Below are 20,609 nucleotides of genomic sequence, written 5' to 3'. Positions count from 1 at the left end.
TAGAGAATCACATAATCAGTATTCAATCACAGCTGCTAAGAGATGAAGCAACTGGGTTTTATGTCCTGGGACCCCGACATGTTTAGGTAGCTCGTCCACAAATCAACTTGCTGACTCAGTGTCACTTTGAGACCAATATAACATTTCTTTTGCAAGTGCTACAGAAAGAATGAGTGAGATTTTCCTCTACAAGTCTCTCCATAATTTCTCCGCAAATGTTAGGTCTAAAACTAAACAGCAGCAGCCTGGGGAATGGCTTAGTCTGATCCAGTTTTCCAGTAATATTCAAAACATCTCAACATCCCATAACGATACCTGGAAGCTTCAGTTATGAGCGGCAGTCTTTTTTTTTTTTTTTTAGAATCTTATCCGTGATGAGATTGAGAGCTAATCTTCAATTTGCCACTACTTAGTCATAATATCTAAAAATAAAAAATACATGTGACAAATGTAAAAATAATTAAATTAGGTTCAAAAGAACTTCTACAGTACGTGGGGAATGTGTCCGTCTTAAATTTTATACCCCAGCTGTACATCAATTTTGGCAACAAAAGGTTTCAGGATCAATGTTAATAACTGTCTTCTAACAAAAAGCAAAACAAAACATCAAGAAAACCTGGCAGTCATGGTTAAAATGAAAAAAACAAAACAAAAAAAAAAAAAAAACACCCGCTCTAAAGACAATAGATATTGGCATACTTAATCACTATAACATAGTGAAAGGAAAAAAAATGTATTGCTGTAAAATAAACAAGGAGGAAAACAAAAATACTTATTAAGAGGAGTTCACAGAGGGAGAAAAATAAATGTGCCCAGTCACTTCTTTCAAATGACCAGTGTTTGATAGAGTATGCATTCAATAATCCCATAAATTAATGTCATAAATAAGATGATGATTAATGAACAATAATTTGTTCTTTTTTTTCACAGCTAAACAAGACCAGTGTATGCAAGTATTACTTCTGAGAACTGAAGCTTACTCTGGTAAGAACAGTTCCCGCTCTAAAGATAGACCAAAATGATTGGTTAAGTCACTGTACTGACCAGAGTCCTCTCCCATTTCCTGTTAGGGATGATTCAGAAAACTAGGGCATTGTCGCTCTAAATCACATTTACATTGTGGCAGCAGGGGAATATAGTGACTATGGCCCTTTGCAGTTTTACATCAGTGGCACAAGAAAATGTTTGGCACTGAGCATGCGTGCTATACTAACAGTCACTGTGACACAATGTGATCTAGTACAGTGGGAAGAAATTATATCATTTTCAGTTTGTTAGCCTTGTGCGGTTCCATGCTACGTTGTATTGTGCGCTGCGAGTGTGCAGCCTTTTTAAAAGTTCAAATGAGAATATTGGCCTTTTTACACAAGTGGCTCGCAACTTCCCCTCAGTGAACTGCATGCAATCAACTGGCAATAAACACTCCATTTCACAGCTTGAGAAGAGATCGTGCACTTCCTGATTTTGTTCTAGAAGGAAGAACGAAAAACACCAGTGGCCAGCCAGAACCGAGGGCACGACATATGAGCAGCAGCACAGGTCTTCACCATCTCGCCTGTGAGCGCTTACACATACAAAGTTCACTTCTCTCTGGCCATTACTGTCTTGTTCCCTTCTCCTTCTTTGCACTTGAATATGCTCTAATGTCTGGATCTTTCATTTATTTGAACCAAAACAGACACACCTTCCCTCAAATTGTTAGTGAACTAGGCCACAGGATCAGCCAGCAGAAAATTAGCTAAAACTTAAAAAAAAACAAAAAAACAAAAAGACTTTTAAAATCAAGGAGAACACACAGAGGTATAATCAAACTGAAAACCCAAATAATGGAGCAAGAAGCTGTTGTAATTAACTGTCCACTCCTGCTTCTGACCATTAACCAGCTCTGCATTCAAAAGGACCAGAAGCAAGCAGATTACAAAGCAGCCCTACACTAACAGCTGTAGCGAGGAGATCTGTCAGTACACCAATCGTATTCAAGAGTAGAATGACTACTTTGTCAGCAGAAGAAAGTAGTCTCACCATTTCAAAGTCTTTTTTTTTTTTTTTTTTTGTCGTGACCGTCATCTCAGGTTTAGGCTGAAGTCGACATGCACTATGATACACACACACACACGCGCGCGCGCACACACACACACACACCCCCACAAAAATAAAATAAAAATCTATGGAGGATTACCTATGAACACACAGTGAACATCTGGCAATGCATGGCAGATGTTCACTTTGCATAGGCCGTCACCAAACATGTGAATATATGTTCTGTATCTGCACAATAAATGTCAAAAAACACACTGATGAATGAAGGGGACTGACAGGATGAGCAGTGGATTAAAAAAAGAAAAAAGAAAAGAAATGAAAACAGCTTTCGTTTATATGGCACAGTAATGGCCATACAGATGTGAGCAAAGTAGTATAGCTAACTTTGCAACTAAATTTGGCAGTGGCAGAGTAATACTATTTCCACATCTTGCTAATCCTGAAATAGAGTCAGAGCTCGTGTGTAATAAGTTTATCGCAAAACAAGATCATAATACTACTCCATTCATTCTCTTAATTGTAAAGTTTAACTAGCATACTCAACTCTGAAAAACGCCACCATGAAATAAATGTCTAAAGGTTGTGGATTAATTATTGCATCTCTCTTACAAGAGGATTAATGGAGCAAGAATTCCTTTCAAAACAGTGGCATTTTCTTCTTTAGCACAAAAAGGAGAACTGATAACACCAGGAGGTTAGATTTTGTCTGTTACAAACATGCACTCATTCGCTTCATAAATAGATTCACTTGGAAGAGGATACAGGTTTGAGGAGGAAGCATGCAACGCTTTGAGTTATAAAACCTTCAGCTTTTCCCATTTTGTCTTTCAGAGAAAAAAAAAAAAAAAATTCTTGAATCATAATCTCCCAATCCAACAGAAGCAGGCAGGTCATTTTGGATAGGTATCTTAATGGTTCTCCATAGCCCAAACACCCACCCCCAGCAGTTACCCCCGAGTTACAAAAGTCTCTATATGGCTTTGTTCTCCTGTGTGAACGATACTATTGCCATTTGTGTTGTTGGACAGGGATATTCCCAAACAAAAAGAAAAGGCTCAAAATGGCCAATGAACGATCAGATAAGGAGAAGGAGGCACACTGGGACAGACGATCAGGGGTCAGAGGTTAGGGTTCACAGGGTCCGGAGTCTGATGGGGGACAAAAAAAAAAAAAATCTTCATTTCCTGTTAAGTTTTGTGCTCTTGACAGTACGTTTGGAGCCCTCCGTGCAGCTGCGTATACCAGCAAGGTGCAGCAAGGAGCCAGCGGCTTCCTTCAGCTCCTCATCCAACTCTGGCTTGACCTCACGTCGCGCCCTCTTGCCTGCAGGCCACTTGATGGCGGGTGGACGTCTAGAAGTCTGGTGGACGCCCCTTTCGTCCCAGAGGTCGGAGTCCTCGTCGCTGTGGAAGCCCTCGCTGCCGGCGCGGCGGGACTGCCTGCGGTCGCAGCCTCCTTCGTCCAGGGAGGAAAGAGACGAGGAGGACGAGCGGGAAGAGCAGCGCTGTAGAGCTACGCTGCTGTAATTGTGGTCCTGCTTTGGATCACTGCTCACCAGAACGGAGTCAGGTCTGGAGAGGTCCAGTGGGCTGTCAGAATTGCCTGAGGAGAGCAGAAGATGGACAGAGTGATTAATCCGCATTCAAATGTAAAAGTTTTCTTCGAGGCTTGTTAGTGCATGACCAATATAGTCAAAACAAAACAAATTTAGCAGACTAAAGCGGGGTAAGTGTCTTACTTTAATTGCCCTAAAGCAGGTTGTGACTGACAGTAGGTGAATCCTAATGTAACTGCACAGTAAAATATTGTTTTTCTCCTGCAGAAAAAGCAGAAATCAGACACAGTGCGCTACACACTGTGGCTTTAGCCTGTTTTGTTTATAGTATAAAGCAGAACTAAGATCAGCCTTGGCCCAAATGGGAAAACCTGATTTAAAAATATCTTGCTGCATGCATGTTAAAGCAGAATCAACACGGATGAGGAAAGTACAAATATTAGCAGAACCCACTCACACTAAATGGTCTTCAGGGGGCTTCTGCAGACAATGAAGCAAATGAACTAAGTACAGGCTAAATAAAGTCTAATCTCATCTGAAGTGTAAGCGATAACAGCAATAACATAACTTTGATTTAAAAAACATCTTAAGTCTAAAAACACATGAAATTAACAATTTACCATGTAGAAAGATCATGTACTTTCACAACACTCTCTGAGACTGCCTTTAGCTGCCGTAATATTCTCTAAAAACATTTTAGAATCAATCGCAGGATAAAGTTCAGCATGTTGGGATATACTTAGTTAGATGAGATTTTTTGGACAAGTAACTTCCTGTCAGGCAAGTAACCCCGCCCCCGTAAAACAGAGAATTGTTGTAAGACTTCAGGTTTTGTACAGATTAAAAAAAAACATCATATGACATGTTACGTAGTGAGCTTTATAGCTAGGTGGATTTCTTCACCTTTGCACAGAGCCAGGCAAGCTGTTTCCCCATCTCCTTCTTTGTGCTAAGATAAGCTAACCAGCTGCTAACTGTAGTATTTCCCAAATGTCAAACTATTCCTTCAATACGTGTTTGAAAGAATTTATACAGGAAAAATTGTTTGCAATCAAGTACAAGTAATGTTCTTGAAACTTTTCCTGCTCAAGAACCAAGGTTTTGCTTATAAGAACGGGTGACGTAGACATAACAAATAAAAGCACACAAAATAAAAGAAGATTTAAGCAATGACAGGGTGGTATGTCAGGGGTAGGACACAAAGAGGTGGAAGAACAGGTGAAAGTATGGCTGCTTGTGGATTCTCTTACATGGGTCAACGTGGTGCCCGGGGGCAGAGTTTAAGAGCATCATGGCAGTGGCAGCATCAATGTCAGACTCTGGAAGAGGAGAGAACATGCACGATGGTCAGTCCTAAGGTGTGAAAGCATGGTAGCATGGCATCTATACTAGGACTGGGAGGACAGGGCTCCTTCAGTAATTTTAAACTAGAGACAGTGTTTACTGAATGGACTGGGTATGCAGATTCACCAAAACAAACCAGAGGATCATTTCTAGCCACTGATATTGAGAGTGCATCCGATCTTTTCAGACCTGACAAAGTGTCTAAAAGCCTCATAGCTCACTTCTGGGGCTCTAAATTATTAATGATTACAGTGCGACTGAGTGCACGACACTCAGCACCGGCAGAACCTCTGCCTGTCGTCAAGGTTACAAATCCAAGAGGCAGAGGGGGGAGAGAGGAGGCTGAGACGTCAACTGGGAGTTTTCAACATTATGGTCTACATGAGGCATCAATGACTTGAAAGCAACAAATCAAACCAAGAGTTGAAGGTAAAAAGCACAGTGATGCTGAATGTTCTGGGACTGAAATGTGCAACGGCAACACAATCAAAATACTGCACAAACACAAGCTAAAAAAAAACTGCACTGATTGGATTTTCTAGACATCTGCAGATTCTTGCACGGCAGGCAGCTTTTATTGTACATCCAAATTTAAAAACAGACATGTCTCACCTTTGAATGAGCAGCCTTGTAGAAAGAGATGGCGAGGGGGTGAGGAGGCACTGTGGAAGGTAAACAAAAGACAAGAAGGGTCAGATGTCGCGTTCGCAAAGGAACAGTAAAGAAAATCCAGATCTTTCAGTTATTTCAAGGAACTAAATGTCAAATTAAGAGAAATACAGGCCACCAGAATAAAACAGAAACCCTTTTCACTAAAATTTAAATACAATAATAAAAATTTTAATACAATAATAATATTTGAATACAGACAGAGCTGATGTGCCAATACAAGTTGATAATTCACTGACTGATGGGGGTTTACCTGGGTGGGGAGGCGGGTGGTGTGCAGAAGGCATGTGCGGCAGGGAAGTGCTGCTTCTTAAGGGCTTGGATCAGGTTGGGGCGGTACTCGGGGTCCACACACCACAGAGAACCTTTTCCATTGGCCTGTGGGAAAGAGGGACAGTCAAACGTCTGCACCCAAAGTAAGAAACTTGTGGCAACAAACTGTGAAAGGAATTTGATTTACGTTAAATCTAGAAGTTTGTATATCCTTTTCTTGATTCCTGATCATTAAACAAATGTGTTAAAGAGCAGCCATAAGTTCCACCAGAAATTATTCTCATTGGTTCTCTGATTATATTTAAACAAAATCCAAGAGTTTTCTTGTAAACAAACAAAAGTCATGTTTAAGTACAGTGTTTATAACATATAATACAATGGCAAAGCAGAATTTTTGATTATGTTGAATCCTGCATTGTTTATATTCACGCTGCTAGCTTGCAATTTTTCTCACTATCTTTTGAGTGCACTCCTACACTTCTCACCTCTATGCAAACTCTTTTTCAACAATAACCTTCACAGCACCTTTTACACAAGATATTCTCATTGTTTTAATATTTAAAAAAAATAAACTCCTTGTGGCAAAATTCTATTTTTAAATCCGTCAAAATGATGCACAGATGGTTTTGGGGTTTTTTTGTGGAAGGGCTTGCATTCAGAAAATTCTCTCCACTGACAAAATCTGTGACGCACTGAAGTCAGCATAGTGATGTGTCACATTTCATTAATGCAAGTCGTTCTCATTCATTTTGCACAAAAAGGAAAAACTTCAAAGAAATAGTTGTGAGAGGATCACTATGTCGTAAACAAAACAGTGGAAAATAGCAAATGCATATGAAAGAATTCCTTAACAGCTTCAACTGAAGAAGGAAATAATTGCTCCACAGCACTGTGCGACGAATGAATTTGTCTGTTGGTGATGTGTGCGGGAGTGTGTTAACTGTCACTTTATCTGATGGCGGCGTATTCTTGCCCAGTCTGGGAGGAGAATAGAGTGAGGGAGTGAGGGAGTGCGGGAGGGAGGGGAGGGGAGGAGAATAACCTTGACTCAGATTACCAACCAGCCCTGATGCAGGAAGAAGGAAATGTCTCCATGGTAACGGAAACCACCAGCCAGTGTGTCATGTGAAACTGGTGCTGGTCTCTCAGCAGACGAAGGGCTCACGCTGTGCACCTGCACGCTGAGCGGCCTGCGCCGCACCATGTTGCCACTCACCGAGTGCTAACCACCATCCCCTCCCGTTGTGGCAAAATATCGGGTCTTCGCCAGGCACAGCCTTGGCACCACGGGCTCTGCCGGTCACAAGTCTGAACTCACACTGAAGCTCAATATGGCTACCATCGTGTCACTCCCCGGATCAGTTATAGTAACATGCAAATTAGGTTGCTGTGTAGGTCTGACACAGGTACTCCTGGAGGTGTTTGTTTATGATACTATCACTCAAATATCATCAAACCACACCCCCACAGTCCTGATAAAGCAGATTAGCTGAGTATTAAACTCTTCATATATATATATATATATTAAAAAAAAAAAAGGTTTAACTTTGAGTGTTATCTTATTCAATCATGAATATCAATGTTAAATAGAAATACATAACATTTGAAACCAGGGGCTTTAAAGCCAGTCATGTCTTCAAACAAGCACTTCCTCCCTTTTCTGCTCCTCACCACATTGTTTCCACACAAAAAGGCTGGAAAGCTACATGGAAATGCAACCATAAGAAAGTAAATTCACAATTTCACAACAAACGTTTTACTCATATCCTATTTATTTCACAAGAATGTTTGTGCAGGATATGCAGCATGTGTTTAACCATTAGTCGAAAGCATGTGCATATGAGAAGGCCAACTTCTCCATTTTGTTTTCCTTTCTATAAAAAGGAACACAAATACAATTGAGCATGTGTAAAACATAATTCTGGCAGAACTAGACTGACAAAGATTCCTCCTACAAACTCATGTCTGTACTTTATGTCACGTTTGCTTCCTTCTCGCTGCATGACATTGAGGTTTCAAACTGTGGGATGCATCTCTCCTCGGCTAAAACAGTTGCACTACCTTGTAGTGGTTCAGGAGATAAAGTCCTATCTTAGTGTGCTGTGTTTGCATTTCCTCTGACGGAGTATCTGTGACCTTGACTGGATTCCACCCTTATCGCAGCAGAGTCAGAGGTTCCTGCAGTGGTGTTACAGTCCCGGCCACTGTCACACGAGCCACACTGCAGCTTCACACTCTTACACTGTCACTGTTTTGCTAAACAAAGCAGACAGATTTTGACCTATGGAAATTTGCATATCATATCATCAATGCATATTGATGACGACAGTTTCAAGAGGCATACTTTTCAACTGTGCAGTTAAGTGTATGAAAGTTAGGACACAGTTTGCAAACCTACCTTTCCCAAACTCCTTTCAACCTTGCGGAAGCATTTGTTCAGGGACAAGTTGTGACGAACTGAGTTCTTCCATCCAGTGGGAGCATTGGAGAAATAAGGGAAGTGCTCAAGAATCCAGCCATAGATTTCTTTAACAGGCAAAGACTTGCTGGGAGACTGCTCAATGGCCATGTAGATGAGCAGAGAAAATGAGAAAGGGGGCTTAGACTTCAACGAGTCCCGCTCCCTGCCTCTGCTGTGCGACGAGGATGAGGAGGAGGATGAGGGGCCCTGGCCGGGCCCGTAGTCTCCCTCTATGTCGAAAAGGGGGCTGCCACTGGGCTGAGCTTCAGGACCCCCCAAGGTGAAGTTCTGAAGCAGGTTCTCGTGGAGCCAGTTGAGGTTGGTGAGCTCCTCATCTTCTGTACCTCCAGTGCGATCCACGCTGGTTGCCAGCGGACTGGACGCACACTCCGCCTCAGGCAGTGTTCCTACTCCACAAACACCTCTGAGCCCCGTCCGCTCCTCTTGCATACCCGGAATTTCCGTTTTCTTATCTGGTGACATCCCAATGATTGGACCCATTAAATCAAAGAGGTCTGGAGAGAGAGAGAGAGGGGGAGAAAGAGAGGTTGTTAATGTTGAGCAGCTTACACACAGAGATAAAATCACAGTTTTGATGTCGACTTGATTTCAAAACAAAGTTGTAATGAAATAACTGGATGTGGCACATTGGAATGATGTGCTCTTCCAAGCGTTGGCCTTGTTTTCTTAAGTTTCCCCTGAGGGCACACCCCCTGTAGCTGTGCCTGTCTGCCTCTATTGCATTTCCTGACCTGCTCATTGCCCCTCTCCTCCACGCCTGGCGAGGACAGAGAGGCTCACCCCCCCCCTCTTGACTCCAGCCGAGGAGCTTTGAGGAGGTCCTCTCAAGCAACTGAACCGACTTAAGGCTCCACTCCTCGACGCCCACCTCGTTTGAGACAAGACCCAGCTGCTCGTTATGTGTAAATGAGCATGAAACCATCCAACAACTGCAGGAATGAGTGGAAGGCCTCCGTCTTACAGAGTGGATGGCTCTTACTGACTGATCTGCATTCAGCCAGGATCAAGACTCATTTGTCACACACAAAGTAGAGTGAAGAGGCTACAGCCCCTGAAGTTGTCATTTAACAGCACTAGGAAATTCAATATTGCCAGCAGCCCTGTATCATTAACCAATTCCACCCAAGTACCCTTTTTAATAAGACAATGGCACTTTTTTTTTTTTTACATGAGCTCAGGTGGAGCATGTCATCTAATACAACAGCACTGTTGGAGAAGTTTTAGTTCCACCTAATGTACCAAGTTATACAAAGAGAAATGATTCTAAATACTGGCACAGACAGAAAGGGAGATATGTCCAGGTATCACCTGAAATTGCCAAAGACACCTGCACTATTACAGCTTTTTTGCTATGGTCTTGCACAGTACTTTGTGAGGCCAAAAGCACAAAGAGATCACTCTTTGGCTCAGCTCACAACGAGCTTTATGTCCTGGGTGTCACCATGACAACCATTCGGTCCCTTCAATTAAGAGCAGAAATCCCACAAACAAGAGTCAGTAGGAAAATAAGTAATCCATGCTGGCTGGGCCGCTGGGCAGCCACCCCGTAACAGAATACTCCTGCTGCACCCGTGTGTGGACACCAGATGTCCCGGGTTCTGGGGTGGTCCTGGATTCTCTGGATCCAGACTGAGAAGAGAGTAAGGGTTTGGTAGGTTGGATAGGTATAGGCGCAGAGAGTGCGGGAAATAGGCATATCTTTTCATTTCTGGGATAAGATAAGAATTGGGTCAAACTCATGAGTGTTTGCACGGTGGGCAAGACAGGAGAAGGAGTGTGCGCGCGCACACACACACACACAGACACACACACCACAAATCAGTTTGTCAAAGCCAGTCAGCGAGGACAGGAGGGGGATTTACAAAATGACCAAGTCTCAATGAGGGGGAGACGCATACAGCAGGCCGACAGAGTGACTTCTAAATCTAGGGTCATGATCACTTCAGCCTTAAATGCATACTTTCTGACTGTTCTTAGGTGACATGGTGTTCTCCCATTCAATCCTCTAATTGTCTGTGTTTCAATTTGTCAGCGCACCATTGAAATGTCCTTGTCTACCACATGTAGGTCTGTAATTCTGATCACCAGTGAAAAGAAAGTAAGTCAAAGAGCTTTCCAGGCCAAATGCAAAGGGACAGGCACAGCAAACATAGGAAGACACATAACAATAGGGAAATCCTTTTCACGGAAGGAGAGCAAGACAAAAACACTGAAAGAGAAACCAAGAGACTGAGAGGAAGACAGAGAGAGATAGAGAGACAGCTGAGACTCAATAGGTAGTGAGGTAGGCTATGTAAGTTATCCTTAGTCTAGGATGAATCACAGCTCTCAGCAAAGTGGAGCAATGAGAAATGTCAGGCAGCGAGAGAACTGCCCATTTGTGTTTAAAGAAAATCTCTGCTCAAGAGACCAAAACACAAAAAGATATTCCTTGACAGCTTCATACTCTGAATGAATTTACAAATAGAGAGGGGACCAAGCAGAAAGACAAGTCTACAGTTTTGGAGGAAATTGTCATTTCTCCTTCCGAAAACCATTTCGGACTATATGTAGCTGTGTGTGCCCTTTTATAATTCCATGTTTAGGTACAGTTAGCAGCAGATTTTTACAAAGCGTTAATATATTTGTGCCGATGGGAGAAAGACAGACAGGGTGAGCGAGGGTGGGTGGGCTGGTTCAAGATATAGTTAAATGGAAGATAATGTAGCTGACAGACAGACTATGAAGCCCTAATTTGGGCTGTTCTTTGTGAGATTGTGAGTCAAGTCTAGATCCATCACTGTGTTACCCAATGCATCCCCATGACGAACATGTAACTCACAATGAACCACAAGCTAACACAGGTGTGGCCTTAACTGAATCAAGTCTTCATTTGACTAAAAGGTGTGGTCATATGACTGCCTGTGAACTTTTGAGGCTGGGCAATGAAAAGAGGTCATGGCCTGGGTAAAGAGTCAGACTACTGATTAACCTCGAAAGCACAAGAGAGCTTCACCTTAGTCCATCTCCACAGTCCTGACCTCTCAGCTGGGCCCTTGGGTGCCAGAGAGCGCTTATCCTCTTTTGAGTAGTTCCTCCAGAAGACCCATCATTTGAATATCAACAGAGGCGGGGTGGACGGATGAGAGAGCTGCCTTGCATCAAGCCAAACACAGGAAGTGTTTTACCATGATTGCAGCTGGTCAATTACCACTGCTGTTGCAATGATCGCAGTTATCATTGCTCTTATGAAAAGGCATCAAAGAGAGGCGGCTGGGAATGCGATGAATAATGGGACGCTAGTGTGCAAAGAGAGGAGCGGGGAGAGGGAGCTAATAAGCCGGACTGGCCTGTTGACTGCAACTCATCCTTGAAAATACACCAAAGCTGCAATGGTACTGACCTGATGGCTCATCTGCAAGTTAAAATAGCCCAGCGCACCGCCAGCCTCATCATATTCATGTGCAAACAGGCAGGCACTAACAGCAGGTGCCAAGGCACATTTCCCCCCCTTTCAAACTGCTCTTTTATCCTGTTAAGCACTTAGCCTATTCAAAAATACACAAAGACATATGGAGATAGCTTTAAGTGGCAAATCAAGCCGTTGATGTGTCATATTTGTACGGGGGAATGTAAAGGAGATGATAGCGGCATCAAAATGAAGAGGTTCTGGTTTGAGATGTTTTCTGGGAGCGAATCTCACGATCAGGACTCAGTTGCCACGGCAGCCAATGTTGTAAGGGAAGCAATTGTGCTCATGTCTGTGCATGAAGAGAGAGCTAATGTGGGGAGATCAATACAGGCGGAAAATGCTGAGGCCAGCAGTCTGCTGCTGTTCTCCACAAACCTGTCTGACAAAGAGCAGTGAGAAAGGCCACAGCCAACCTGGACGTCATGGCACGACTGAATGAGTGCCATTAAGGCATACTTTTATGATACGTGCCCCAGGCACCAAAAACCTTTTTTATCAAGCAAAATTAAAAAGATTACACCATTTCCATGTAATAAACAGAACAAGATTTCAGAACAAAACTCTAGAGATAATTTATGCAACTGCCTTGACGTACTCACACCACACCCTCCTCACAAGAAATAAACCAGTTGACACAAACCAGTTACACCTCTGTAATAGATACACAAAGGTGTGTCGCACAGCCCCATGGCAAGGGCTGTTATTTGAAACCCTAACTGATATTTAGGTGACTACCCAGTCTGGCTGGAGCTCTAAAACTGTGAATGAGACAAAGGGGGGCTGAGTTAGAGTGGGAGAGACAGGGAGAGAGAGAAAGAGGCTGTTCCAGAGCAAGGTAGCCAAGTAGCAGTCTTTTATTTTTATGGGAGGGTCAAATTATGCCATAACAAATAAAGCAGCCATTATTGTGAAGGCTAATCAGGCTACTGTTAAAGCTCATCCAAAGGATTCATTTTTAAATAAAACTACTCAATGGATTAAAACGACCTACTCGGTGTCCAAGGTGAAAGCAAAAGAAAAAGCTCGCACAAAGCATCACAATTGGCCCCACACTCAGCTCGTACAAAGGAGCAGTTGTTTTTGCTCTAGTCATGTTTCAGAAGTGTTCAGTATTCACCTCACAGTTTCAAACAGAGGACCGGGAGGGAAGGAAACACCTCCTGCCTGTTGAGGAAGTTCATTCTCAGAAAACAAATTCAGACTTCACACAGAGACAGTTAGGCTCGTTCTACACCAAAACAGTGGACTCGAGCAGCGAGGTGGCATTTATTGAAGCGGCAGTATTTACTTTGGCAATCTATGAATTCCACCAGCATGTAGCTTATAGACTGCTGACAAACACCCAAGCTGATGCAATCACCTAACAGTTAGGGAAAAACAAGCAAACAAAACAATGGGTAATGATTGCGGTGTTCATCGGAGACATTAGCTTCACACAGAGTTTTCAAACTCAGGCACACAGTACTGCACTTTGACTGTCAACAGAGGTGAGGCCTTCCAAAGTACATGCCTTCCCCCAGCCAACACTGAAACCTTATCTCTTGGGTCATGTGGCTGTAAGTTTAGTGTACAAACAAACACCGCCAATCAACATAAGCAACAACCTCATATACTTTCAAATACCAAAGATCAGCCCTAATTGCCAATTTGCTTCTGTACACTACTGTCCAAATAAATCCTAATAAATGAATAATATATATTTCTGGAGCTTAGTTGAAGTTTCAACATAAGCCCTTACAGGAATGTGCTCTTTGAGAGATTACATTCCATGTAGATACTACAAGAAACACAGGAACCACCAGTGAGGCCCTGCATCCTGAATTAAAACAAACTCCATCATAAGTATTTTTGTCCAACAGCTTCCACAAAAACCTAGAGAGAGCAGCATGAAGACAGGGGGAAGTACTTTGCTTTGTGAAACTGGGGTGAAATATTTACTGAGGCTTCTGAAGTGAGTAAAAATCAACAAAAATGCATACATGCAGTAAGTAGCAGTGATATAACATGAGGACAGGCAACAAGTCTTCCTCTGGCAGCAGTGAAGGGTTGGCTATGTATTTTGGTCATGCAACATGAGCAGTTTCAATAAATATTAATTTTTTTGGATAACAAGATACAAAAAGCTTTTTGGTGTAACTCTCTTACAGTGTTATTAGGACTGTGTACAATTTATTTTTTTCTTATTTAGTATGAATATAAAACCAGAATGCTGCCTTATTTTAGTACCTCAGTTTTTTGAGTATAAACATATTTTTTCTACAAAAACCTTTTTTTCATATAAACAAATGGGTCCTTGAAAAGCATTAATGTGCAGTGCTACAAAAAAAGTGAGATCAGATACCCACTATTAACTTTAATCATACAACATTCTACAAATTAGTTGCAATAAATACAGCAACTAGGTGAAATCAGAGGAACCACCCAATTTATTTAATTTATAAAGAATGAATTCACATTTTTGGTGCCATACAAGTGCATGACATCTGTTACAGCCTCAGCTCAAATTAAGTTTACTTTCATTTTAGCTTAATTTCTCAACAAACTCTTTTTTTGTCAATAAATCACCATGGTGATCTGATGAATATGCCAAACTTTTAAAAATACCAAAGCTCGAGACATGTTCTAGTAAATGGAGCTTTGTACTTTTGAGCTGTACAGAGCCCAGTATTTAACTCTCATTCAAATAACAGAGTATGATACATGAGTTTATGATACATGAGTTTACGAACTCCTAACCAGTGCTGTTCTAACGACGATATTGTTTTACAATTGAACACTCAGTTGGTTGCGTTCCGTGGCACCTCAGATGACGCTGGTTCTAAAATTTTGGTAAACTGACAACACAATCCTCCTCCATATCTAAGAAGATCCTGATCATCTGCACACAAGCTGGTAGTTGTTGTCATTCTGTCGTCAATTAAATAAATCCTGTTAATTCAGCCAGGGGTGACAAGACAAAGACCCATTGTGTCACAGGACACACAGCCGTGCTTCCCTCTTCCTTTCTCTCAATCAAGGAAACGGTCACATCAGTGTTGCTTTCAATGAGGCGGGCCCTAATGGGCTGCGTCTTGAGTCCACCCCATTAGAAATGAGGCAGGCACAGGGACAGTCAGGGGGTTAGAGTGGGGCAGGGAAGAGAAGGAGGGGGTAGTGCACACCCACTGTGACCAATCAAGAAATGTAAAACAATAACTGGAGTAGAGGGAGAGGCGTCACAACAGGAATATACACATTGCCCATATGCAACTTCTCGCACACACACAGGGGCAGGCTTGAAGAGGAAAAAACTGAGATAGAAGCTCAAAACATTCACAGTCACAGTACATAATCACTGTGACCAATCAAGAGATAAAAAACAATAACTGGAAACTGGGTATTTTTAGATTTGCAGAACCAAATCTCAACCAGTTCTGTCTCTTTATTGATGTCATGACATTAACTACAATAAGTTCACCCCAGTTTGTAAAATAGTGACAGCTGTTAAGTGGAAAGCTTATGGGTTAAAAATAGATGCCATTTAGTTCTGCCCTGATCTCTCGGGAGATGCTAAATGATGTGAAACATCACAAAAAAACAGATAAGTTGATCATGTGAACAGGACAGGAAAACAAAATCATGACCAGAGAACACTAAAGAAGGGAGGCAGCAACTTGTCTCTAAGGGCGTTTTACATTTGCATCTCAAATTCACAGTCACCACCTCTGTTTGATCAGCAGAATGTCACAGACCCGAGACAACAGAAGATCACGTACTCCTGGGGACGTCCCTCCTTCAAAAACACACATGGGCTGTGAGCAGGTGATGAAACACAAAACTGCATGAGGGAGTCACCTCCACAAGCTAGACATACCAACATTAGCCGTCAGAGCTGAAGCTCACTGACTGGTGACTGCGATTGTTCCATTTAGCAACCTAGGCCGTCATAATTGGGGGTAGAAGGAAATAAGCATCTTCTTTATAAAAACAACAGAATATAAAGACTTTCTTTGGCTGATCATTTAAAAAATATATACTACTTAAACAAGAGTAGCAAAGCTTGTTTACTTTAATTTCCTTCACAACATATGTTGTTTAAACTATTTTCAACTTTGAAACACTACAATTCACACAAAACAACATAATAATGGGAAAACAGTTACCTCAAATGAACGAACACTGTCAACTTCCCTCTTCTGACAATCATCGAATTATTCAACCTCTACACTAATCCAACCATTTAAACCAGTAAGTAAAATCAAAGTCACAAATGACTTGGTAATTACTGGGTTTTCAGAGAATAACAAGTTATAAATCTCTGATCTTTTCTGTTCAGCCAATCCATGAGAAACCAGGTTTTGACTGTGTTAAGCAATCACAGAGGTTTCCACATGGGTCAGCTTTTGTAATGAATTTAAAACCACAGTCACTCAGATATCTACAGACAACATGGTGGATTTTAGAGGACGCAACTTATCCTTTACTCTGGTTCAGAGTACACAATTCTGTGATAAGACTGATTACATGGCAACACCACCATTTTCAACTGCAGTTTCTGTGCCACTCTCGCCAAGCCGCTGCCTTATTAAAATGTTTATACATTATATTCAGGGTGTTGTGATGACTGAACAGGAAAACATAGGATATAAAGTGTTGAAATACACTTGATAAAAGTGCTTGGTGCTCTGGTGGTCTCTTTTGTCACATTGCTTCATTGTTATCATGCATCCTCCCGTTCTGTCACCAGTACAGTACAAAAGAGCAGCTTCTCAGAAAAGTGACACCAGTGTGTTTACCAACTTGTAAAAATGAAGAGTGGCACTCTCAAGAGTTTAAGAGAAGCTCAAGATGTATTTGATACTTTTGTGTCTACTACTGTGCTCATCTGGTGTAAAATATCCCAATAATGTGAAATGAAACCTCTATTATTATAGTCACAACACTAAAGTGTGTAACTACCTGGGCATTACTCATTTGAAAAATGTTAAATAAGAACAAAAAAGTCAAGTTGATCTTATCTAATGAAATTACTGAATGAAATGAACAAGCAGGCCAATACCCCAGGGTTTACCGTCAGGATTATGACAAAAACAACAAATGATACTATGACTCATGTAAGCAATTGAAATGTCGATTGGTTGAAAATTTCATTTTCAAGTTATCATCAGCTAAAGCATTTGACTCTGAGCAGACCATAAGAAAAGAACAGAATATTCACAAACACTTGGCAGTCTGCCTCCTATTTCACCTGGACTTCACCTCTTACTGAGGTACAAAAGAACATCAAACCATAGAGTACAGCTACCTGTGGTAACAACAGTGTCTTAGAGGCCTATTCAAGCAATTCAAATAACCTTATGACAACTAACGATAATTCAACTCAACTAACAATATATCAGTTCCTTGTAGTTATTCAAGCCATTTCACGTCAGCAATAACTGTATCACTGGCTTACGACAAGTCTTATTTATAGAAATGAATGTCAGTAAAGTTAGCAGACCCTCTTCTATTCTGGGAGGCAAAAGTACTTACCCTTCAGAGCCTTCTGTACATACCAACATGTACAGGAGTGGATACATGCTATGACCACAAACAACAGCAAAGACAACAGATGGTTTGACCTACAATATGACCAGGGAGATCTTGGCAATAAAATAATGGCAAACTGACAACATCTGTTTCTTTTTGTCTGTTTCTGTCCCTTAAGCTCCTGTTGTCTTTGTCGTCTATTTACCACCAGGGCTTTAACAACTGTCAAGTAAAAAGAAAGAAAGGAATGTCAGTCTATATTAATGTCATAACCTCAAAAAAGGAAAATATATTTTTCCATCACTTTTTCCAAACATACACAGAAACCTCAGTGCACACAACTGAAATTTAGATGAGGTTTGTCCTGCCCAGTAAACACCACACTGACAGGTAGCAGGTACAGAGACTACAAGGGCAGACACGTGGAATAACAAAGTATATGAAGATGTACTCAATAACAACAACACACAAACTCTATCCAACTGGATTAAACAGAGATATTTTTCCTACACTCTGACATTGTTTGTAGAGCACTCTGTATCTGGGACAATCTTGTGATAATCCATTACATCATGTGCTCAGCTAGCCAGTGTAGCCTCCCAACCTCTGGTATCGCCAATATATACCATGAAATATTCAACTATTTATACGTAAGAGGGGAAGATGTGTGTCTTGAACGAACACCAACAAAAATTGATTTAATATCGTTGTCTACTACGACTTGGGAAACCACGCGATGACCAAAGACATTAAATGAAACACTGGGACTTAGCGAGTGGAAAAGATAAACTGAAAGCGCTGTTAGCAAAGAAAACTAATATGCTCTGTAGCTAATGCTAGAGATACTGTGGCATTAAAACACCACGGTCTCAAGACTACATTCACAAGCAGGCACAACCAGCAACACAATGAGGAATACAAAGTTACACGTAACGACGTAGAGAATTGCACAACACTTCCCGACACACAAGAGTCGTTACGAAGTATCTCATGTCCGCTTAGTTCGTTACATTTTGTTTAGCTTTTAATTGGAGTAAGTTCACTATCTGTAACGTTACCTACGTTAGCTCACCCAGCACAAGCGTGAGACAAAGTAGCGTTAGCGTTCGCTCGGTGGGTCAGTGAAGGTAAATCTACTGCTAGCGTTAGCATAACATTTTAACTATCTAGAATATTACAGCAGGTCTATGTTCATATATCTAACGATAACCATCCGTCGGTGCTGTAAATATCCCTCTCCACTCTTCGAGCTTCGAGTCCGGAGAACAGAGAGAAGTAACGTTAACATTAGCTAGCTGTGGCCACATGCTGTCGCTTGATCTGCCATGCTGGCTGCTCTAAGCAAAGTCACTTGACCACATTTACTTTTAGCTTGTTCCGAAACACAATCCGTGTCTGCCGAACACAATTTCATTGCTGTGAATTAAAAAACAAAATAAAAGAAAACGATCAAATACTTACAATCATGCACGGCGTGCCTCGGTGCGGTATGTTTAAAGACACGTCTGTGCGCAGTTTATTCAGATGTCTGTCTCACACAATGTCAGAGATCAGATCAGCAGCTGCTTCCTCCATACACGCAGCGCGCAGATCACACACCGCACGGCAACGCTACCAAACCCCTTGCCGTCGTCATGGCAACAGGCCCACTTCAACCAATCAAAACCCCTCCCCTCCTATCTCCCCTGGCAACTGCCGCAGCGCAGGAGCTCCGCGAACGCGCACGCCATCCTATTTTGCATCGTGCAATGTGCTTTCACTTCTATCGCCAGCTGCTTGTAACGTAATCTGGAGGAGGGTTGTGGGTTTTTTATTGTTTTTAACAGATTGATTGAATAATAAGGTATCACTGATAGTGAAATAGTATTGGGATTAATTATAAATTAATACAATTTGTGAATGATCAAACAGGACGGTTCCCAAACACATACATTCCCGCGTTATTTGGGCTACACAAACACCTCGGGGCGGAGAGAAAGGATGTGTCACCACACCCAGCATCGTGACGATAGTGGACCCTCACACAGGGCCCCTCCTAGAGTAAACGATGATTGAAGGAGCAAACGTGACATGTAGATACACAACAGACACATGCTGTGTGATGCCTGAGCATTTGGACAAAGCAAAGAAAAAAAATGGGAAGGGAAAGAAAAGCACAATTATGTTCTTTTCCCAATAGATAAAATTCATTCCATGTACATGAGTGAAAAGTAAAAATTGCACATATCTGTTATTTACATGAGTGTACGGATGTGTTTTTTTAAAGCCAAAAGTGTACTCTAGGAAAGCCAGCAGGTTGGTTTTGTGTCTCTTCCAGACTATCTGTTGAGTGCAGCTTTACTGGCCAACTGACTTCACACCAAACTGCAACTTTCACATAATGGTGATACCTTACTCATCTCAGCCACTCCATTTCATAAGCGTACACTGAGTAGCTCTCTGTGGACTGATCTAATAGCCTCTGTGTTTGCTTTTACTGTGTATAAACCCAGATACCTGCCACACAGCAGTGCTGTAGTAAATACTTCTGCACTGGTGTTGATGCACACCCTGTTTTTTTCCCCCCTGTCTTTCAACTGGACAAACAGGCTTTACAGTGGCATAGTAGCAGTTTTGTGTCAGAGTCTACTTTGTGTCAAGTGTATTTGTTAATCTGTGGCATTGAATTTAACATTAATGTTACTTCATGGAGTCCCTTGTTTTTCTTGTTTGTTTTGGTACGTTGTGAAGTATTTTGTGTTTTATGCCTACACATGTGGTAATATTAATTTATCAAACAAGGAAATGTTTAAAGTGATTTATGGTAGCAGAGCATTCTAGATACCATTTAATTCATTCATTCATTCATTCATTCATTCATTCATGTTTTTCTGGGCCTTTGCTCAGATTGCTGTGGCATGGTTTTCATGAACAGTGAGCTATTCTTAGGGACAGCAAGCAGCATAGACTCTGCCCCATTTTTCCTTCCAGTATCACTCCCAGGGATGATTAAGTTGCAAAGCTAGCAAATGAGAGAGAGGAGAACAAGATGCATTAATCACCAGGGAAACAGCTGATTGAAGATGCCTTGAAAATACAGACCCATTAGTCTGTGTGCCTGCAATGGTGCTAATCTGATTGTAAAACTGTTAGGCTAAAACAACATGCCCCACTGACCACCATCAGAGATGTTCATAATGGTACTGGAGCATTTCCTGGACCATATAAAATGTTGTCTGCCTAAGGTGCTGATGAGGGACTTTAGGGGTTATCCTTTCAGTAACATGAAAGAATAACAAAAAAGTCTT

General features: G+C 41.7%; 1 protein-coding gene across 1 annotated transcript; it reads right to left on the bottom strand.

Moving 5' to 3' along the window:
• Positions 1-2,062: 2,062 nt before the first annotated feature.
• On the bottom strand, positions 2,063-18,870 carry foxn2 (forkhead box N2). Its single transcript, XM_022743949.1, has 6 exons — positions 18,784-18,870; positions 8,280-8,857; positions 5,862-5,986; positions 5,552-5,601; positions 4,846-4,914; positions 2,063-3,642 (listed from the first exon to the last, which is right to left on the bottom strand). The coding sequence occupies exons 2-6, from the start codon at positions 8,841-8,843 to the stop codon at positions 3,218-3,220; spliced, it is 1,233 nt and encodes a 410-aa protein (XP_022599670.1). The 5' UTR covers positions 8,844-8,857; positions 18,784-18,870; the 3' UTR covers positions 2,063-3,217.
• Positions 18,871-20,609: the final 1,739 nt, after the last annotated feature.

Source organism: Seriola dumerili, unplaced genomic scaffold, assembly GCF_002260705.1.
Source record: "Seriola dumerili isolate Sdu_G_001 unplaced genomic scaffold, Sdu_1.0 BDQW01000073.1, whole genome shotgun sequence".
Lineage (NCBI taxonomy): Eukaryota > Metazoa > Chordata > Actinopteri > Carangiformes > Carangidae > Seriola > Seriola dumerili.
Note: the sequence above shows the minus strand (reverse complement) of the source record. Positions and strands in the feature narration are given on the sequence as shown.